This window comes from Aedes albopictus, chromosome 1 (assembly GCF_035046485.1).
Source record: "Aedes albopictus strain Foshan chromosome 1, AalbF5, whole genome shotgun sequence".
In the NCBI taxonomy this organism is placed as follows: Eukaryota; Metazoa; Arthropoda; class Insecta; order Diptera; family Culicidae; genus Aedes; species Aedes albopictus.
Genome location: NC_085136.1, coordinates 72,386,064 through 72,405,852, shown reverse-complemented (window position 1 = coordinate 72,405,852; position 19,789 = coordinate 72,386,064). Strand labels below are relative to the sequence as shown.

At 38.2% G+C, this 19,789-nt stretch overlaps 1 protein-coding gene across 1 annotated transcript in view; it reads left to right on the top strand.

Moving 5' to 3' along the window:
• Positions 1-19,789, top strand: part of LOC134285004 (uncharacterized) — a 194,044-nt gene that overhangs the window by 28,005 nt on the left and 146,250 nt on the right. The window contains exon 2 of the mRNA XM_062844830.1: positions 12,853-13,677. Coding sequence (XP_062700814.1) covers positions 13,174-13,677 — 504 coding nt within the window. The 5' untranslated portion in view covers positions 12,853-13,173. The remainder of the gene's footprint in view (positions 1-12,852; positions 13,678-19,789) is intronic.

Below are 19,789 nucleotides of genomic sequence, written 5' to 3'. Positions count from 1 at the left end.
ACTACGTGAGCGATTCCAATTGACAGCTGCACTTACATTTTGTGCAGCGCCTAGATGTATATTTTATTCTACTTTATCGAACTGAAACTTTCTGCTGCTTTCACATTTCTACTCTATACATGGTAGAAGGATGAGCACAAGGATGATGGATGGCCGTTGTTCCTTTCCAGTCCGATTGAGGGTCCATTATGAGTAGCAGTTCGCCGATGTCCAGGTATCCGGGTCCGTTTAAGCCACGGGGCTCAGAGAAGAGGGTCAGTGCCAGCCGCTCTCGGGGGAAGAGCAACTGACGAAAAATTGCAAGTGCCGGGGCTGGGAATCAAACCCATGACCATCCGCATATGAAGCGAACGTGTGACCAACTACGCCACGGGCCCCGGCTCAGTCCACTACATTTGAGTTGAAACTTATTACTTCAATTTGCGTCACCCAGACATCCAGCAGAAATATCACCAAAAACTTCACGAAAATCACATGCGAAAATGAAGACGAATCTACAAGCTCTAACAACAGTCCACAACAACCAGAGAAGAGAAGGGCATCTCAGAGCAAACCGACCACACGAAAAGTGATAAATTTTAGGCTTGAAAAATCGACTCGATTTATTTTGTTTCTGCCCATTTCATTTCCATCGTGTATAAACGTCAAAACAACTGCATGGCTCAAAGTGTATTGATTACTTTCAGGTGTAATCAAAATTAATGAATAGATGACGTCATATCGATGATTAATTCACTTATTTGTCGAAATTTCGTTTCATTGAGAGCATATCAATTGTTGTTTCAACCACTATTGCAATAATATGGTAGAAGTACTGAAAATGTTTTTTTATTTTTTGCAATTGCAGGCTCGTTTCAACATAATATAATGGTGTTTTATCAATTTTTCTTAATTATCATAATGATATTATACATATTCCCACCACTATTGTATCGCGTACCCTATTTACGGTTTTAAGAGATAAGCAGCTTTGACTGTGTTCCCGAAATACATTCTAGTTAAACACAAACTTTTTACGAATCAGTTTTTGAGTTATCATTCTTTATTATTTGGTGTCGCGACCAACAGCATGAAATATTTATCAATTTCTGACTCCGGAGATGACCTTCTCTTCTCTGCCTCAACACTACGTGATACGTTAAATCGTCGGATTAATCAGTAAGACGAATATGTTGAACCCCGAAGATCAACTTGCAAACACTTTCCGAGGTAAGATTTGCGGAAGCCGTAGCACCACCATCCGACCATCCGTTCCTCAATTTGGCTGCCCATGTTCAAAACAACACGAAGCGAAGAAAACGCGTGCCAGTTTTGGAAACGCAGTCGCTCGCGTGCATAGCTTGCTACGATTTTCGCCTGTACTTTGAGCAATTCTACAGTTATTAACTGAAAGCTTTCTTAAAAAACAAAAACGAGTCTCGGGAGAAATTATTGGGGCAGAGGAAGATCTCAGGAACGATAATGGAAGTGAAGGGATGTACACATGGAAAGTTTAACCATTATGTGGCCGACAGGGTACCCGGGTACCCAGTGTCCATTTAAAAAGCATGGTGTAGAAAAAAGCTAAAAGTTTGTCGGACACATAAGGGTTAAGGTCCCGGCCTGATTCAAGGGTCCGGACGGGCAAAGAGAGATTCTAGAGATCCTGACTAAATGGCAAAAAGCAAACTCTGTAAGGGTAAATAGGAAGCAAGGGTTTCCATCTCAGGAGGTTCTAGATGGTTTCAGGGTACCTGCATGAGTATTCCGTCAGAGTTTAAGGAGGTTTCAGGAGAATTTCAGAGGCAGTCGCAGGGTGTTAAAGTGGTTTTAAGGGTGTTACAGGGAGTTTCGTGCGGTTAAGGGAGGTTTGAGGTAATTTTAGGGAATTCCGAAGAAATTTCGAGGAGTTAAGGGTTGTTTCATGATAGTTTTAAGGAATATTAAGACAAACACACAAACTCACAAAATATGTCGAGATAAAACAGAACAGGGTAATAATCTTGTTAATAAAAAAATAAAGAATCTAAATCTGATCCTATATAGCTTATTAAAATGCTGATGATTAGGCTTTAGGCCACCTTGACACTTCCTATCGCCAGGGATGGAATTGCTCTTATCGTGAATCAACTCGTGAGTGTAAAAACAACAAACGGCTTACTCACGGTACCTCACACCTGCTTGCTTCATGAGTATGAAGCGAAACAAAAACAAAACATTCATGAGTTTTTATTTGCGAAGAAGTGGAGACGCGGGATGTGCATTTTAGCATTGGCGAATCTAACTTTTTCTTTTTTCTTGCTCACTCTCCCAAATAAACACGAGAACGAGAAGGATGGAAAGGGGTGCTACGGCACCTCTTTGCATCCCGCTCTTTCTTATGTTTATCAAGGAGGATGTGTGAGAAAAAAGAAAATGCTAGATTTGCCAATGCATTTTAGTTCAATTGTAATAGCAAATCATGTAATTATCCATCATAAAGTAATGTTTTGTGCTTCATTGTTTCCGAAAAGCAGATATTTCAGCCGGGTAAATGCGTTTTTCATTCAACTGAAAAATGCTCAGAGCGGCTTCGCAAATAAATACGAGTGAGTACCAGCTTTGTTAGCTCGCGAGTGAAGAGCTGCGAATACCTGCCCTTGTTGTTCACGAGTAGCTTTGCTTTGCGTTTGTGTCTGCTCAGCTGCAAGCCTCACTATTTTCCAATCCTGCCTATCACCCACTGAAACGCTAAACACTCTAAGCAACCATGTATGCCCCACTATCCTCTTTAACCTTTATGATACTTTTCCACAGCTACCTTTCTTCACGCTCAAACCCCCCTCAGCCCTCATCCGGACATGACAATCCGGATTATGACCACTTTACAAACCTTATAAAAAACTATGATTCATGGTCGCATGGTCGTTTTGCAATTTTTACCATACCAGACATTCCCTTTTTCTCCCCTTGAAGCTTTCTGAGATCCACTCCCCTCCTCTTTTGACTCGTCTTTTCAAACTCCGCTTTTTAGTTCACTTCTCCTCTGAAACCCTGTGAAAACCCCTTTTGCCACTCTTGAGATTTTTTGTGGCATTTTTTTGTCACCTCTTCTTTGAAATTCCTTTTATCTCTCCGCTATTACATCTTCTTTTGTCACTTTTTTCCTTTATACGCCGCCTTTCAACTCTTCGGCGACTATTGCCAGAGCTGCCGCCGTGATGACATGAAACTTTCAAAAGAATGTCCAAGAAAATTCGCATGAAAATTGTAAGGAAAGCATTCCCGACTAGAAATGTGTATCAAGTTTGTATCAATGGAACACTGACAGCCTGTGAAACCTCCTTGGTCAAACTCTCACTTTCGTCACTTGAAAACAACAACTATCAGGGAAGTAAATTGTGAACAGAATTAAATTCTAGTTCAAATCAACCGATTTTTTAGTTTACCATAGCGACAAACTGTTTATTTTTTTTTAACTGAACTGTTCCATTGTTTAACCCTAAAAGGGATACCTTCATAGCCTCAGTTTCGTCACCTCGCTGAGTGTGTTCCATCAAAGACGAGCTCTGAAAGGCGCCTGGGATCCAATGGACCCCAGGTATCCCTTTTAGGGTTAATAATACAAATATTTTCATTTTTCGAAATTTTTGACAGTTTGTTAGTATGTACAAACAGAGATTTGGTAGTTTCAAAATGAATCATTGGATTGTTTTAAACAACTGCACTTTTGCCATTAATTAAGCCGGAATGTGACGGTGTTGGTGACGGCTGCTCTTGTGGCAAGCGAACGAATAAAAAAACAGACAAAAAGTCGACACCTACCAAAATGCTGCACGTTATGCATCACGGCCAAAACTGCACTTGGAAGTTGGAGTGATGTATTCACTACACCTTCCTCGTTTTGGCTAGAACTTTAACCCTCTAATACCTTTTGATCTAAATATCACTTTTCGTCGACCGTATTCTATAATTAACTTGATGATTTTGTGGTTAATACGGTCGATAAATCAGTACATGATATGAAAAGTTTGGCTTAAAAAAGAAAAGTGTTCTATCCAATAAGATCGAAAAAGCTAATAGAAAGAACACGCCGCGATATAGGCATACCCCTATGAACGGAGTGCGAATTCCGAAAAAGCTACCGATCGATGGAATTTGTGATGAAAACCGAACAATACATAGGCAGTCGGGTGCCTGAAACTTTTGCCAGTCTTGGTAAGGTGGTATGAACTACCAACCAAGCCGATCTGTTTAAAAGCACAGGTCGCACGGCAGAAATTTTACGCATTCGATGTATTCGTTCAATACATGGCCTACTTGCCTAATTTCACCTTCTATAAAATTTTCACACTTGTTCGCTACCTAGCGAATTCTATCATATCTATCATTTCATTATCCACTTTGATCTCTACTCCCTTATACTTATGAAGAGACCGATATAGCCACAAAATCATCAAGTTAATTATAGAATACGGTCGATAAATCAGTACACTTATATATTTTTCCTGGAAGCCAATTTGGGGAACGGATTTTTTTAGATGAAAACATTTTGAGATTTTATGATTATTGTTGAAATATTATTATATTAAATTTTTTTCACAGAAAATTTTATTTTCCGTGTAATTTTAAGGAAAATAATTTTAGAGTGTATTCGATTCCCTTAAACTATTAAACAAGGATAGAATGAAAAATTTAAAATATGTTAAAATATGTTAATTGTAGCGATTCAATACAAAATAAACCAAGACTTTTAAAAGGTGACTAAACATCAATTTTTCAATGATTTTTTAAAAATGTAAATACGCCTCAAAACACCCAAAACCATTTTGAGATATATAGTCCTAAATGTCAGCCAAAAAAATAAAAAAAAAAAAGATTTCCACGAAACAAAAATTACAAAAATGCTTAAACTATACCCCGTCTAAGGGCGGGATTGGGTATTAGAGGGTTAAAGATGTGTGAGTGCTTATAAGCCATGCTTCTGGTCCTCATTATGTAGAAACAAATGCAGTTTCTAACATTATATAGAATGATGACAATTGTTCTGTTTTACCGATTAACTCCAAGTGAGAACAAAGAAATATAGCTTTGGAATAAATAATTTTTCAGTTTGATGTTCAACTATGCGTTCCATTGTTTTAAACAAGCGTCATTTTTCTGCGTGAAACAGGGAAGCGCTTAAGAGACTTGCAACAGAATCGACTATTAGCGAGCAGTATTCTAGACTTGACAAGAAGCTGTATCTTTCCTACCTTATTGGAATTCAAAGTCGCCTTATATCCGATTCCAAGAGTTGCTGGCAATGAACAGCGCAAGCAAAACGGTTTACCAACGTCCATGATGAGTGGGGAAGTAGAGGCCAATTCAGTATCAAAAATCGTTGAAATGATAGGTCACAATTCAGCAGTGTTATTTCTCAAAGAACTTTATATCTGGAGGACTAACAAGAATAGATGAAAGAACCGCAGCAGCTTTAGGAATCCCAGCTGAAATTTCTGGAGGAACGTCACGAGGAGCTCCTGGAGGAATCGCATGAGAAATTATTGGAGGAATCCCTGGATTAAATCCCAGTAGGAATTCCCGGTGGAGTCAGAAGATTCTCAGAAATATTGCCATGAATAAACCCAGCAAGAATTCGTGAAAGAATCGTACGAGAAATTATTAGAAAAATCCCTAAAAGAAATCCTGTTTGAGTCCTAGGACGAATGGTAGAACAACCAGGAGGAATGAATGATCACACCAGAATTCTTGAAGGAAATTTTGGAGAAATTCGTAGAATTCTGGAAGGTATCATACATTAAAGAGGTATTCTGGAGGACTCCATAGCATAGATAGAGTCCCTGATGGAATCGCAAGAGAAATTTCTGGATGAATTTCAGTAAGATTTCCCGAGAGTATTGCTGCAACTATACCAGGAGAAATCCCTAGAGGAATCCCACAAAGTGTTCTTGGAAATATCCCAGTTAGAATTTCTTGAGGGGTCCTAATAGGAATTGCTTGAGGAATCCCGGCTAGAATACATGGAGAAAGACCAATTCCTGGAGAAATCCCATAAGGAATTTCTGGAAGAACCCCTGGATGAATTCTCAGGAGGAAGTCCTGGATAAATTCTTGAAGAAATCTCTGGAAGAATCACCGAAGGTATTTCCGGAGAAATACTAGGAAAATTGCCAGGAAAAATCTCACTAGGAATTTCTAAAGAAATCCCTAAATGAATTTCTAGAGAAATCCTAGTAGGGATTGCTGGAGAAATTTCTGCTATTACTGGTGAAACCCCATCAGGGCATCCTGGAGGAATCCTAAGAGAAGTTCATTGAAGAAATACCTCGATGAACCCATAAAGGGATGCCTTGATAAATCCCTGGAAGAACCGATAGAGTTATTCCTAGAGGATTTCTTGGAGGGGCCCCAGAATGAATCACAGGAGCGAATATTTCGGATAACTATAAAACGGTTCAGAATGTTGTATTTTGAAAAATCACGAAGTTTGAGGCGATGCTTAACGATATTTGTTTATTTTCGCAAAATGGATCCCGGAATCACCGGAATCGGTTTTCCGGGAAATCCGTATTTCGGATCCCAAATGGTCAGAAGTATTTCAGACAACGTAAAAATAGCACAGAATTGTGTATTTCGAAAACCGCGATGTTTGTCCTTTTTCGAAAAATGAACCCTGGAACCACCGGAACCGATACCCGTGAAATCCGCATATTGGTCTCAAAATGGCCAAAAGTATTTCGGATAATACAAAAATAGCTCAGAATGATGCATCTTGAAAAATCACGAAGTTTGAGGTGTCGCATGTTGGAGTTGAAACATATTCTAAAATTGACTCTGGAACCGGTTCCCTGGAACATCCATAAAACTGGTTCCAACGCACTAGTGATCAGGATGGACTTTCAGACATATTTTTCTATCACTCCAATTCGCTTAGGTCTAAAAACAAAATTCAAAAAAAACCAAAAATTCTCAAAAACTCACTTTTTCCAAAATGGCTAATTCCAATGACCCATTTTGATTCCGGAATTATTCCGGAACCAGATAAGGCGTCAATCTCCAAACAACATCCAAATTTTCAACTCGAATGTGAAAACTGTGCTAAAGTACGCCAGTGAAACCTGGTGTGTATCAATGGAGAACACTCATCGGCTGCAGGTCTTCATCAATAGATGCCTGCGGTGTATATAGATCGTGCATGGTGGCCTCAAAATTGAATCTCCAACGTAGAGCTTTATTGTCGATGAGCCGTCAAAAGCCGATAGCGACAGAAATTCGGGAGCGAAAGTGGAGGTGGGTCGGAAACACTCTACGCAGGGGTTGGAACGAAATATGCAAGGACGTGTGAACTGGAACTCAGAAGGACATTATATTAGATGCAGGTCCAAAGGCTCATGGCGACTAAGAAATAAAGGAGTCAATACAAATATAACCTGGCTTCATCTTCATGTCAACATGAAGATCTTTTTCTTCAGTCCTAGGAGCAACTATGAGTGCTCAAGACATAAAACAAGTTAAAACTATAAATCACGTACAGTCTCTTACTAAACTAATTCCTATTTAACAGACTCGTGACTTCGTGGCCATGCGGCTAGTGTCACCAAGCATTTAGTCGCATTGTGCTGAGGAGGGTTCGATTCTCGCCGCAGCTGTTAGGAAAAGTTTTCTGGGACCACTATCCTTTCAAATTATCAAGGCCTTGGGCTGTCGCATTTGCTGATGCAATTTAGCATCAAACTGTTGATGGTGCCTCTAGTGGCCAAGTTGCCAACTAATCGTATGAACCAAAGTTCTAAATGGTATATCTTTTCAAACCCTACAACTTTGACGAAGAAAGTATTGTGCTGTGTCTTAACACACCCGAGGTAATAGGCCACACCCCCAAAAAGCCGAAATCCCATAAGCTCTTAGTCTCCTGTTAAGCGGATTTCTATAGCGCCCCCGACCAGTGATCTTATAAGAGTCTCGACTGTAGCATTGGACAAATCTGGCTGAGACATCGATTTTTGTGAATCGATTTGAATCGGATCAGCAGAATGTATTCACCGATTTAATCGCATACTTTGAATCGATGTTTTCACATCGATTCGATACTATAAAATATTATAAAACTATAAAATGATACGTTTGCTGCTTTTTCATGGTTCAAGTTCATGGTATATTTTATTAGTCCACATTAAACACTTCGCGAATCTGATTCGGAAATGAATATAACGTTGTGACAGCATTTTGAATTGAATGAAAAATCCTGAGATCTTGAGATTCTCAAGAAATCTGAGAAGTATTCCCATATAATACAGGGATAAATTTCCGCAGACTTCTGAGATAAATTCCTCCAGAATTTTTGAAGAGACTCCTTAAGAACTCCGAAAGGAGTTCCTCTTGAATTATGATATAGATTTCTTCAGAATGCTGAAAATACACCAGAATCCTGAGAATTCCTTATGAATTCAATTAAGGAATCCTGAAAGAGATTACTCCATATCTATGAGATGGATTGTCTCAGAGTCGCGAGAGGAGTTCTCCCAGAATCTTGTGATAGATTGTCTCAGAATTCTAAGAGAAACTTTCCCTTCGGATTCTCCCAAAATGTTCCAGAATCCTAAAAGGAATTCCAAGCGTGGTTCTTACACATTCTTGAGATAAATTGTATAAAATACAGGGCGGGATTGCCAAAGAATCCTGAGATATACTCTCACAGAATTCTGGGAGGTAGGATTCCAGAATCTTGAGAAGAATTCCTCCAGAATCCTTTTAAGTATTCTCCCAGAATTCCCAAAATATGCTGGGTGGATTCCATTAGAATGCTGAGAATAATTCTGCCAGAATTCCGAAAGGTATTGCTCAGAATTCTACGAGTGATTCTCCTGCATCTTGAGCGGGATCATAAGAGGGGTAATTCCAGATTCTCAAGAGAAATATATCTAGAAACCTAATTTTTTTTTATCTAAAAATCTGATAAGGGTTCTCCCTGGAAGGGATTAAGAAAACTTCTAGAATGGACTTCCCTAGCATCCTGAGAAGGATTCTGTGGAATTCTGAGATGTATTCTCACTTAAAACAGAAAATAACCGCAGATTCCTGAAAGACATTCCCCTAGAATATTTGAAAGGACTCCCCTAAAATTCCGAAAGGGATTGTCCCAGAATTGGGAGAGTGATTCCTGTAAAATTATTTAAACTATTACACCAGAATCTCAGAAGAATTTTCCCATAAACTTGTCAGGGATTTTCCCTGAATACTAAGAGGGATTCTCCCAGAATCCTGAAAGTGATTTCTGAGAGAAACTCTTTCAGAACACAAAAAAAAAACAGAATTCTACTGGAGAATCCCTGATGTTGAGAATTATTTTTTCTAAACCCTAAGAGGAATCACAAAATCTATGCGAGGGATTCTCCAAAATCCAAATTACTCTAGAGAATTCTGCCCAGAATCTCGTAAGAGATTCTTCAATAATTAATAATTCTGAAAGAAAGTTCCCTAAAATCTTGAAAAATATAGCCCCAGAATCCCAAGGATTTCTCAAGAATCATGAGATAAGTTCCCAAGAATCTTGAGAGAAATTTCCCCAGAATCCTGCCGGGGTTACCCCAAAAAGCCGAATTTTCAGAGAATCTGGGGAAGAGTACTTAGGAAGAGAAATACTTGGTGATATTCCCCCAGAATCTTAAAAGGGTCTCACGCAGAATCCTGAGACGGATTCTAGTGATCCTGTGTGGGATTCCCCCAGCATCCTAAGAAATATTCCCCCCCAATTCTGAGAGGAATTTCGCTACCATTCTGAGAATGCTGAGTAAGATTCTCCAAGAAGTTTGAGAGGAGTTCCTAAAAATTCTGAGAAAGATTTCTTCAGAATTCTGCGTGGGATCCTAAGTGAGGGTCTTCCAGAATCCTTAGAGGAATAAGCCCAGGTCATCCAGGAATTTCTTAGAATTATGAAAGGGATTTAACCCTTGGTAGGGATCCCTGGTAGGGAATACCCCAAAATCTTGGAATGAATTCCCTTAGAATGCAGAGATTCCCTGGAATTCTGATAGGTATTCCCATATAATACTGTTGAGAAAAAATCCTCCAGAATTTTAAAAGGGGCTCTTCCATAATTCTGAGGTTTCTTCTACAATTCTGTAAAAGATTCTTTAAAAATGCTGAAAATTATCACACCAGCATCCTGAGAGACCTTATCCCAGAAAAGAGAGAAAAACTCTACCAATAGGAATTCTATTAAGGATTTCCTTAGAATTCTCTGGGAGAGATTACTCCAATTTTCTGACTTGGATTCTCTTAGAATCTTCATAGGAATTTCTCCAGAATCCTGAGAGATTTCCTCAGATTCCTGAGATGGATTCTCCCAGAATCCTGAAAGAAGCTTTTCCTCGGGAATCTCTCAGAATGCTTAGACGTATATCCCCAGAACACTCAAACGGATTCTTCCAGAATTCTGAGAGGGATTCTCCTAGAATCCTGACAGAAAGTCTCCTGCAGTATTGCATTCTATTAGCATTCCCAGAGATTGCCCCATAACCCTGAAAAGTTTCCTAAGAGGGGAGCTTCCACATTATTAAGAAGCATTCATTTAGAATCCTAAGAGGGATTTTCAACAGAAAAAAATGTTCAGAATCCATTCGGAATCACACTAAAAAAAGAAATTTAATATCGATTTAGTCGATTTCGTGGGCCTTCAACATCGATTCAAAAAAATGATTAATCGGAACAAAAATATTGATGCACACTGGAGTAACAGGGTCCAATTCATGGCCAAAAAGTTTTAACACGTTTTTATGGTGTATTATGTATGTACTGCCGATAAAATTGTGTATTTAGATATTGAGGAAGCATTTTGGATTATAAATAGCCATATTAATCCACTTAAAGGCTAGAAATGATTTCTTATAACCTCTCCAAGGACAACGTTTATTTTTACCCCCAAAAATCGCTTGAAGCGTCGAACATTTTTATTTGACAACAGAGAACTGAAAAATAATTATATTTCCATGAAAAATATTGTTTGTAGACACCTCGTTTCATAGAAATTCTCCTAGAAGTGTGAGAGAAATTCAATTCTTTTATAAGTGTAGATAACGTGTTTATGTCTTCAGCAAAGTTGTAAGGAGTGTCATAATTGGGAAACTTGTTGAACAATTGTTCTATCTTCACAATTTTTGGGAATATGGGCCGTTATTTTTTAACGGTCCCTTAAACTCAGTTTAAATGTTGTACCTTTTTCTATATATTTTGGGAATCACATTTTCATTTTGGGGTAACTTTTATAGTGCCCTGGAAAACACATCAAAACTCAAAAATTAATCATGGATTGAAATTTTAGGAGTTTGAACATGATGATAGAAGCCGTGTGGAATATATCAGTTTGATTTTTTCTATTAAAACATGGTATTTCAACACAACTTTATACATAAAACAACTTTATACATAAAAACACAACATATACATAAGTTCGTGGAGTACTGAGTGAAAAACTCAATGAGTTTAGCTATAAAAAACAATATTTATCTGAAAATATTTTCTTGACGGTGCATCAACATATTATTACATGCTACAAATAGTGAGCTCTTTATTTGAGTTGTTTTTAATTTTTTATAACAAATTTTGAACACAACAGTTCTAGCTACATTAGATTACTACTGCATTGCATACATTTAGGCGTTTATCGGTGTATGGAGATTTCTGCCCAAATTTACTAAATTAATTCCATTTGACACATTTTGTTAAGAGATAGAAGACCAAATTTGTATTCTGCTATGATCTATCTACCGAGAATAAGTGGCCGTCTGGTACTTACTGGTACCCGTTCTTTTGCGATTCACAAAGGATATGCCTTATATTTTATTGTTATTTTATCCAGATCGCGGAATGCTGCAGAATCTGAAAACTTTTTGAATGCTGAAAATGGTTCAAAATTGACAAAAAAAACTGATTTTGAAAACTCTTCTGTAAGAGAGCAAAACAAATGAAACCAGGTGAAGTTTTTTGTTTGAATGATACACCCTGTGATCTGTGTTACATACTCAGTTATTTTTTTTCAAATTGTCAATATTTCGATAATTGAAGTTCTTCCGATGAGTTATGCTGCAAATGAAAAAACAGTAGAGAAAATCGTCAAATTTTGGCGTTTATTCTTAAAAAAATATGCATCCTGTGGTACCTTGTGATATGCACATAATAAATTATTGTATTACTCTATTACGTTTAGCGTGTATGTTTACATTGAGTATCTGTCATATGTGGAGGTGTTGTTATTGTTGTCTTCAATGTGAATCATTGTATGTAATATTGAAGTATCGGTAATAAAGTGTATACAAATAATGAATACAGTTGTTGAACAATCATTACAGAGAAAGATTCTCACACATCCCAAAGTATTTTATTGATTGCCACATGATGAAGCATTACTTCATCCATCTTTAAAAAATATTAGACTCTGGAAGACCCTGAAAAAAAATTTTCGACTTATGGCCAGGAATTTGGCCCATTTACGCCTCTGTGCGATTTTGCGAACATCGATTCAAAATTGCCCAACGCTACTCGACTGTACCTTGCGATCCGCGAATTAGAACAATAGCATGATAATCAGAACTAAAGTCTGATTAGCTGTTGGTAACATGATTTGAATCAAACAACACACAAAGTCTTTGAAACATAACGAGTGACCTTCCTTAAATTATATTTCATTACCTTTTTACGATATCCCAAACTCAGCTCAATCAACCGTCGAATCATTGTTCTTTTTTTTGTACACAAAATAGGTTCGTTTTCTGTTTCCACCGCCACCAGCACATTTCCAAACGCCAAATCGTTAATTTGTACCAAATCAATCTACTCGAAAGAAAAACTTCTTACAACAAGCTATAACTAATGAGAAACTTTAATCCATTGCAGCACCTCATCGCAACCTCATCGGAATGAATGCTACTGCACCGAAGAATCGGTTTTTAGCAAAGAAACCGAATCCACGCGCCAAAACCCATTAGTGTTAAACTTAAGAGCCCAGACCAGAAGGCAACATAATGCATCGTCGTGAAACCAAGCAGCGAAGAAATAGAGCAAAGTTACCCGCATTACTAGTGAGTGAGCATCCGCGAACCCGCGCCGCGGTCGCGTCGCGGTCTGCGTAGTGTAGTGTAGTGAGTCGAGTGAAGCCAAGTGCGCGAAACCTCCCAAAGGCCAAATCTCGTTTCACCGCGTAGAAAAAGGCAGGTGATGAAGAAATTCATCACAACCAAATTGCACGCGGTTGTTTCGGTTTCGGTTCAAGAGCAAACCGTGGAAGTGGAAAACGACAACGGCGACGAAGAAGAACAAGCAGAAGAAGAAACCGCGAAAAAGTTCGTTGATGGCGTAGTGGATCTACAATCAGTAGCGTCACCATTTGGATCATCACCGCTGTCGTCGTCGTCGTCGTCGCAGTCGTCGGTCATGACATTGAATTCACCCACCAGTAAGCACCACAGAAGCCTGAAGAATAGCATTAGTGGTGACGGCGGCACTAGTGGCGGTAATAATAATAGCATTACGACCGGAATGATGACAGTAGTGGAGGTTCCGCCTGGTGGTTCACCTCAATTGGTGCATCAGCAGCAGAAGCAGCATGCCATGATGGGGCAACCGATTAGTGGTGGCGGCGGAAGTACGACGACGACAACGACAATCGCTCCGACGGCTGCGCAAGTCAAGATGAGCGGCTATCTCAAGAAAAAAAGAAATGTAAGTAGGCGCCTTTTATCTACTCTCTTTGGATAGGTACCTAGTTGTTTCACGTGGGATCTGTTTTGGAAGATTTTTTTTATTGCTGTTCGAAATGGGGTGGATGTCGGTTTTTAGCAAAAGACTAACAGCAGTAACGGGGATCTGCCTACCCCACCTAGTTCTCAGCCATTAGATCTTCAAACATTCGCTCAATTAGACGTTGATGAAGCTTGTAAAATTGTGTTGTAAACCTTGTTTTATAACATGATTGCATTATTGCAATGGTAAGGAAAAAGAAAAGACGCACTTTCTAGGAACTGGGGTCAAGTAGCCAAAGTTGACGGAAATAGAATACAATGTTGTTTTTGATCGGAATTCCTAGCCCTAGGCTAGAGTTCTCTCAAAGATTGTACCAGAAATTCTTTCAGCCAGCGTTTTTTTTCAGAAAATATTTCGGTGGCTCTTTCACAAACTCCTTCAGAGATTTTCTCTGTAATATTCGCAGGAATGTCTCGAGGGGATCGAAGTAGGCAGTAGTGACGAACGGAAGTGTTTTTTTTGTTCGTATTTTAAGATTTCGCTGATAATTCGGCGGGGGTTACGCCTCGTGAGTGAAACTGTTTTTTTTTATTACGAATCAGCCGCTTAAAAGCTTGATTTAAAAAATCGCGTGTGTTTGACCAGCACCGATAGCTATGGAAATTAAGCGAAGCGTTGTGTAATTCTATTGGAAGGAATTCCTACCTGTGAGAATCTTTCTCTGTAATGATTATTCAACAACTGTACATATTCATTATTTGTATACACTTTATTACCGATACTTCAATAGTACATACAATGAATCACACTACAGACAACAATAACAACATCTCCACATATGACAGATACTCAATGTAAACATACACGCTAAACGTAATAGAGTAATACAATAATTTATTATGTGCATACCACAAGGTACCACATCTCGTTTTTTCTCCAGATTCGCAGCAAGGTCACTCCACGTTGTTTTCGCTTATAGTCTCCTCAGTTTATGAACGTCTCGCTGCAGTCTCACATCAGAATTAGTAGTACAGTCATCCATTTGGTCATCCATCTCTGCTCGGCATTTTGGTAAATTACTTGGCCGTTACTTATGGTTGTACCTAAAAAGAAATATTATTTTGACCCAAATATTTTCCCAAATCCCAAAATAATTTTAATACTGAGTGTCAAGCTAAATATTACATTTGCTGATGAATTAATTGAATTGCTCTTGGAATTGCTTTCTTCTTCTCCAATGTTTTCAATGACAGCTAGCATGCAAACATTGTATACTGCCCACTGATTTTTTTTTTTTTTTTTGACATGTCCCTTCATAGAAGAAACTCATACAAAAGGTATGGATATTCAGATTATTATTCAGACATTTTTTTTTAACTAACATGTCGGAACACTGCACAAATGTTACAGTGGAAAAATTATCAATATCCATTAATTCGTTTTCGATCTAAAGTGTCCAAGTGTCATACAAACACTATTTCATTTTATGTTTTTTTAGCGAGCTTCGCTGAAACTCGTTTCTTGTTCAGAATATATTCAGAAGTTTGGCTTTACAGATTTTGATTTCTAAATATCGAAGGGATTGATACTTTTTTAAGTCAAATCACGATTTCGAAAAACGTCACTTGTCCAAAGCAATATTTGTAATACTAGTTTTAGCTAAATAGTAATTTGAAAACTTGAAAACATCCAGTTTTTGAATTATATTTAATACATATTGTTCACAAAACTCACACCCGCACTAGCTGTTTGAAAGTATAGTAGAATATTAATATTCATTCTTTGTTTTGTTTTTCATGTAGTAATCTTATAATTATCTCAAATTCTTAACACATACATCATAGTCGCAGTACCAAATCGAAGTCACGCATTTAAGCACATGCAAAGTTGCAGTTGTGACGTAAATTTGAACCGGTTGCTGGTATTTAATTTTCGCACCGCCAGTGACTTCGGCTTCCAACCGAAAACGTAATGATAGTAGCCAATTATTATATACAAAGCAAGTTTCTCCAGATAACAAAATAAATCGATCATCTATATCGATTTACCTATACAACGTTTTTAGGAATCATGTTTCCGATAATTTCGGAATTCCCATGATTTACCATTTACCTTTCAAACTGAATGAGTTTATTTTTACGGTTTGGTCGTTCAATAGGTTTACATTCTACGATGCATATTTTCCCGCATTAACTGGTGGTTCGTGCTCAATCAAACCTATTTTAACATTACAAAACCAAAAATTTGTTCCTTTGATGTCGCTCTTTTGGGTTCTGAACTGTAGGACTTATTTTAATGGTGTACCTCCAAAATATTGCAAAAGCCCCTCAACATGTTATGTTCTCACTCTAGATACCTAATGAAGCTATTTCAGCAAGCCTTTTCCAAATTATTCGCACTTAATGTACCGTCAAAATTTAGAACTTTTTATCTTTAAGTAACTGATTTTCTACATATGCTCATCATATTGATAATATTCTCAGCTAGTTGGATCGGACTAGAATATTCTGAATTATTACAAAGCCCAATAATCTGTCTATCATATCACTTATTTCACATCTTTTCGATGAAATACATCCTCATTTTATTTTGTTAACGCTTACAAGTCTGACGTATTTAGTGCACACTGACCACGATTGTCTGTGTCATGATGGCCCTTACGCTTGCCTCTACGATTCATTTCTATGTACTGAAACTATTTAAAGCACGTTTTTATTCAAATTTTCAATGAACTTATTAACACAAATATCACTTATACATGTACACACATTTTTATTGGTAAAAATCCATGGATATAAATTTTATTTGTACACACATACTCGTTTTCCACGCTGGATCACACATAAAATCGATGGACCTTATATAAACTATGTGTATCTACACATGAAAAGGGTTATCTATGACAAATTGCAAAAATCTATGTGTGCGACACATGCATACAATATTTGCAGTTTTTTGCAGTGTATGAAATCTAAAAATTCAAGCAAGGTAACATGTTAGTAAATGGTGTCTGTTTGCATTAATAAATAAGCTCGACTGACAAAACATGGGAAAATTGAGAGTTTTTGAATATCGGGATTTCATACATTTTGAATGGGGACTTGGGCTTGGCTAGGGACTTGAAACGTCAAAAAACGCAGTAGGCAAGACACAGTTTGCTGGGTACAGCTAGTTAGCTATATATTCCGCTTAAAGTTTGTTTTGACAATAATGTTTACATCCGACAAGCCGTGTTGGTATACCAACAGTTTCTTTATTACAGCTTCTAGCTGTAAAAATTTCGCATAATGGCCTTCAAAGCGCTGCTGGTTTGTGGATTTGTCAGTATTACTATTTGTACTGCATAGTAGCAGCTGGACTCCTATTCGATTTGTTCAAGCTTATCCGGGAAATCTCCCGGAGTTGGAGTAGAGTGCAGTAAAGGCAGCCTCAATGACAAGTGATTGATTTCTGACAACCGTGTTTGGTAGCTGTATGGTTCTTATTTTGCGGCCGTATATTAGCTTATGGTTTATATTTGACTAGCTTCCCGTTTTATTCAGCGTTGACTGCTTCAATGCGATTGTTACACAACAGAAAGCAAATGACTGAAGCGTATAGCGCTGAAAATGTTAATTGGGTCCATCTTCAACATTAGCAGTCATTTTGAATATGCTGCTTGAAATTGTTTTGATAAATCTCTGCCACCAAAGGTAATATTCGCGAGTGTGATGGTACATTTTCAGCGTGGCTGCCCTTGTTTTATCACTTCAAAAACGTGAGCCAACCAATCATTGAAAGGCAAAAAGTCAATGATTCTCATGACAGCTCAGTGATGCATCATATCACCTAAAGCAGAATATCAGATAACAAACGTTGTATTCACCAAATAAGCCGAAGACGGATTAGGATCGAAAACAACACGAGAATTTGGAAATTATATGTATGAGATCATCAAAGCTTTTCAATCCTTTGCGATCGTTGTGAAGAAAATGATTCGAGGAAAAAAAATCTGCAGGATATAAGCTCGCATTTGGCCGCCATGTATCCTTTCTTAGCCCAAAATCAGTATCCGAATAGCTGCCGATTGACTCCGAAGTGTATTGTATGTTACTCCGTTATTGTGTGGATCATCCCGAGGTTTTGATCATTGATGTAGCAAAGTTGAAACTTCGTCGGTATGACAAATTTACCGTTAGTGCATACGTTCGAGGGCTCAACTTTTAGGGTTGGTGTCATTTGTGTGGACCCAGACGTCTTCTATGCTGCTCATGCTGCCAGCTGAGAAACATAGTAACCGGGTGTCTCCTTGGATGTTCAGATCAGAGCATTTTACCGAGATCAAGACCGAGATAGTACATTTTTACAGTAAAAATCGTGTGTTGATTAGATAATTGATCAAAAACTTGCCGAAGAATGCATATGAAATTTCACAGAATTAAAAATAATAAACACGACACAAAAAAAAGAAGAACGAACCAGCAAGCGTGGAAACGCCTGTTCTGGGAAAACTACACAAGATTTCATCAGAACTAACGCATGGATCCTTTTGTCAGTTGAGCAGCCAGCTGTTTTATACACTTAGTCAAATATACCTATATATACGATTTTCATTACGTCCAGCTCATGAAATGGCCCTTATAATAATTTAAACGACTACAACGAATTACATAAGGTCGCTTAATGACGCAGAATCGACTCACAGCTTGTCTTTTACACATTTTTAGCAACTGGGTATCATCAAGCGCCGATAGCTGTGTGGGTTGACCCAGAGCTTGGTGATCCCGACGTTCATGGATCGTTTACAGTTTGCATCAGCCTATTTCACGAAATAAGTCTTAACAAGCACGATAAATTTCCATAAGGTTTCCTCATGGTAAGATAAGACTTTGGCATAAGTCCGAAGTGTTAAATTGGCTGCGATGTTGAGATAATTCATCATCAAAAGATAATCCATATTCTAAATCTGCACACTAAACTGAACCGGAATCCAAATTTCCATTCAGTTTGGAGCCCGGGAACCTATTTAAAAATCAATATGAAGTTTGTTTGGGAACGATTTGTTGAAGCACCCCTCGTCAGATTCTGTACTGAGCAGTCAAGCAGTTGCCCAGCTGTCAAAAGGTGATATTGAAAAATATCTTTGAAATTGATTTGAGGTATCAAAATAAAGTTCTTAAAAGCTGAAAAAAAACAAAGTGGCTCAGAAAAAAGTGCTCTTTCGTATAAACTTACAAAATAAATAAATTTTTCAAAATTTAAAAATCTAGTTAAAACCCAAATTTTTGGTTTCTTAACAAACATTTTTTTTTAAAGAGAGGAAGGTAGATGTGTGGGCATAAATGAGCGCCCAATGTTTAGTGTGAAAGGAGCTGAACTCCGCCGTCGGTATGCTCATACCATGCGGCGTCCCTCGAGCGTGACAGCGTCGCAGGTTGCCATCTTTATGCTCGCTCTTTCGGTGGTAACTCCTCGACGGGGTAAGACGTGTTTAGTGTTCCATCGGCTGGGTGATTCCTTTCCCGCATTACTGTGCGGAAATGCACATCTTGCGGGTGTTTTAACTTTGGTACTTCTTTCCGATCGACGGGGCAGTGGTGAATCAGAAACTTCTTCGGAGCTGCTGAGAAAGTCGATGCTGCTATCGCCTGACTCGGACTCCTCCTCCTTCTGAACGAGTGTAGTTTCCACTTCTGACAAATCTTCAAATTCGACTTGGGTTAGTATTTCATCTGGGGATTCATCCGGTGTTTCTGGATTGCATTCAAACTCAACAACTTCAGGATTTGTAGCCTCTTTCGTGAGGTCATCATCTGTTTCGAATTCACAGGGGATTTTTTTCGGCTTTCAGTCTATCAAGTGATTAAAACGAAAGTATCTTTTTTACGACGTTTCAATGGGTTTTACCATCTTTTTCAAGGGCTCGTAAAGGTACATTGGCTCTGTTACATGGAAATACAAAAACTTACAAAAAAATACAATCTTGCAAGGATATTTTTCGTTTTTCATTTCCCTTCAGTACCTTTACAGAACCCTTGAAAAAGATGATAAAACCCATTGAAACGTCGGGTGTAAGAAAGATACTTTCGTTTTAATCACTTGATAGACTGAA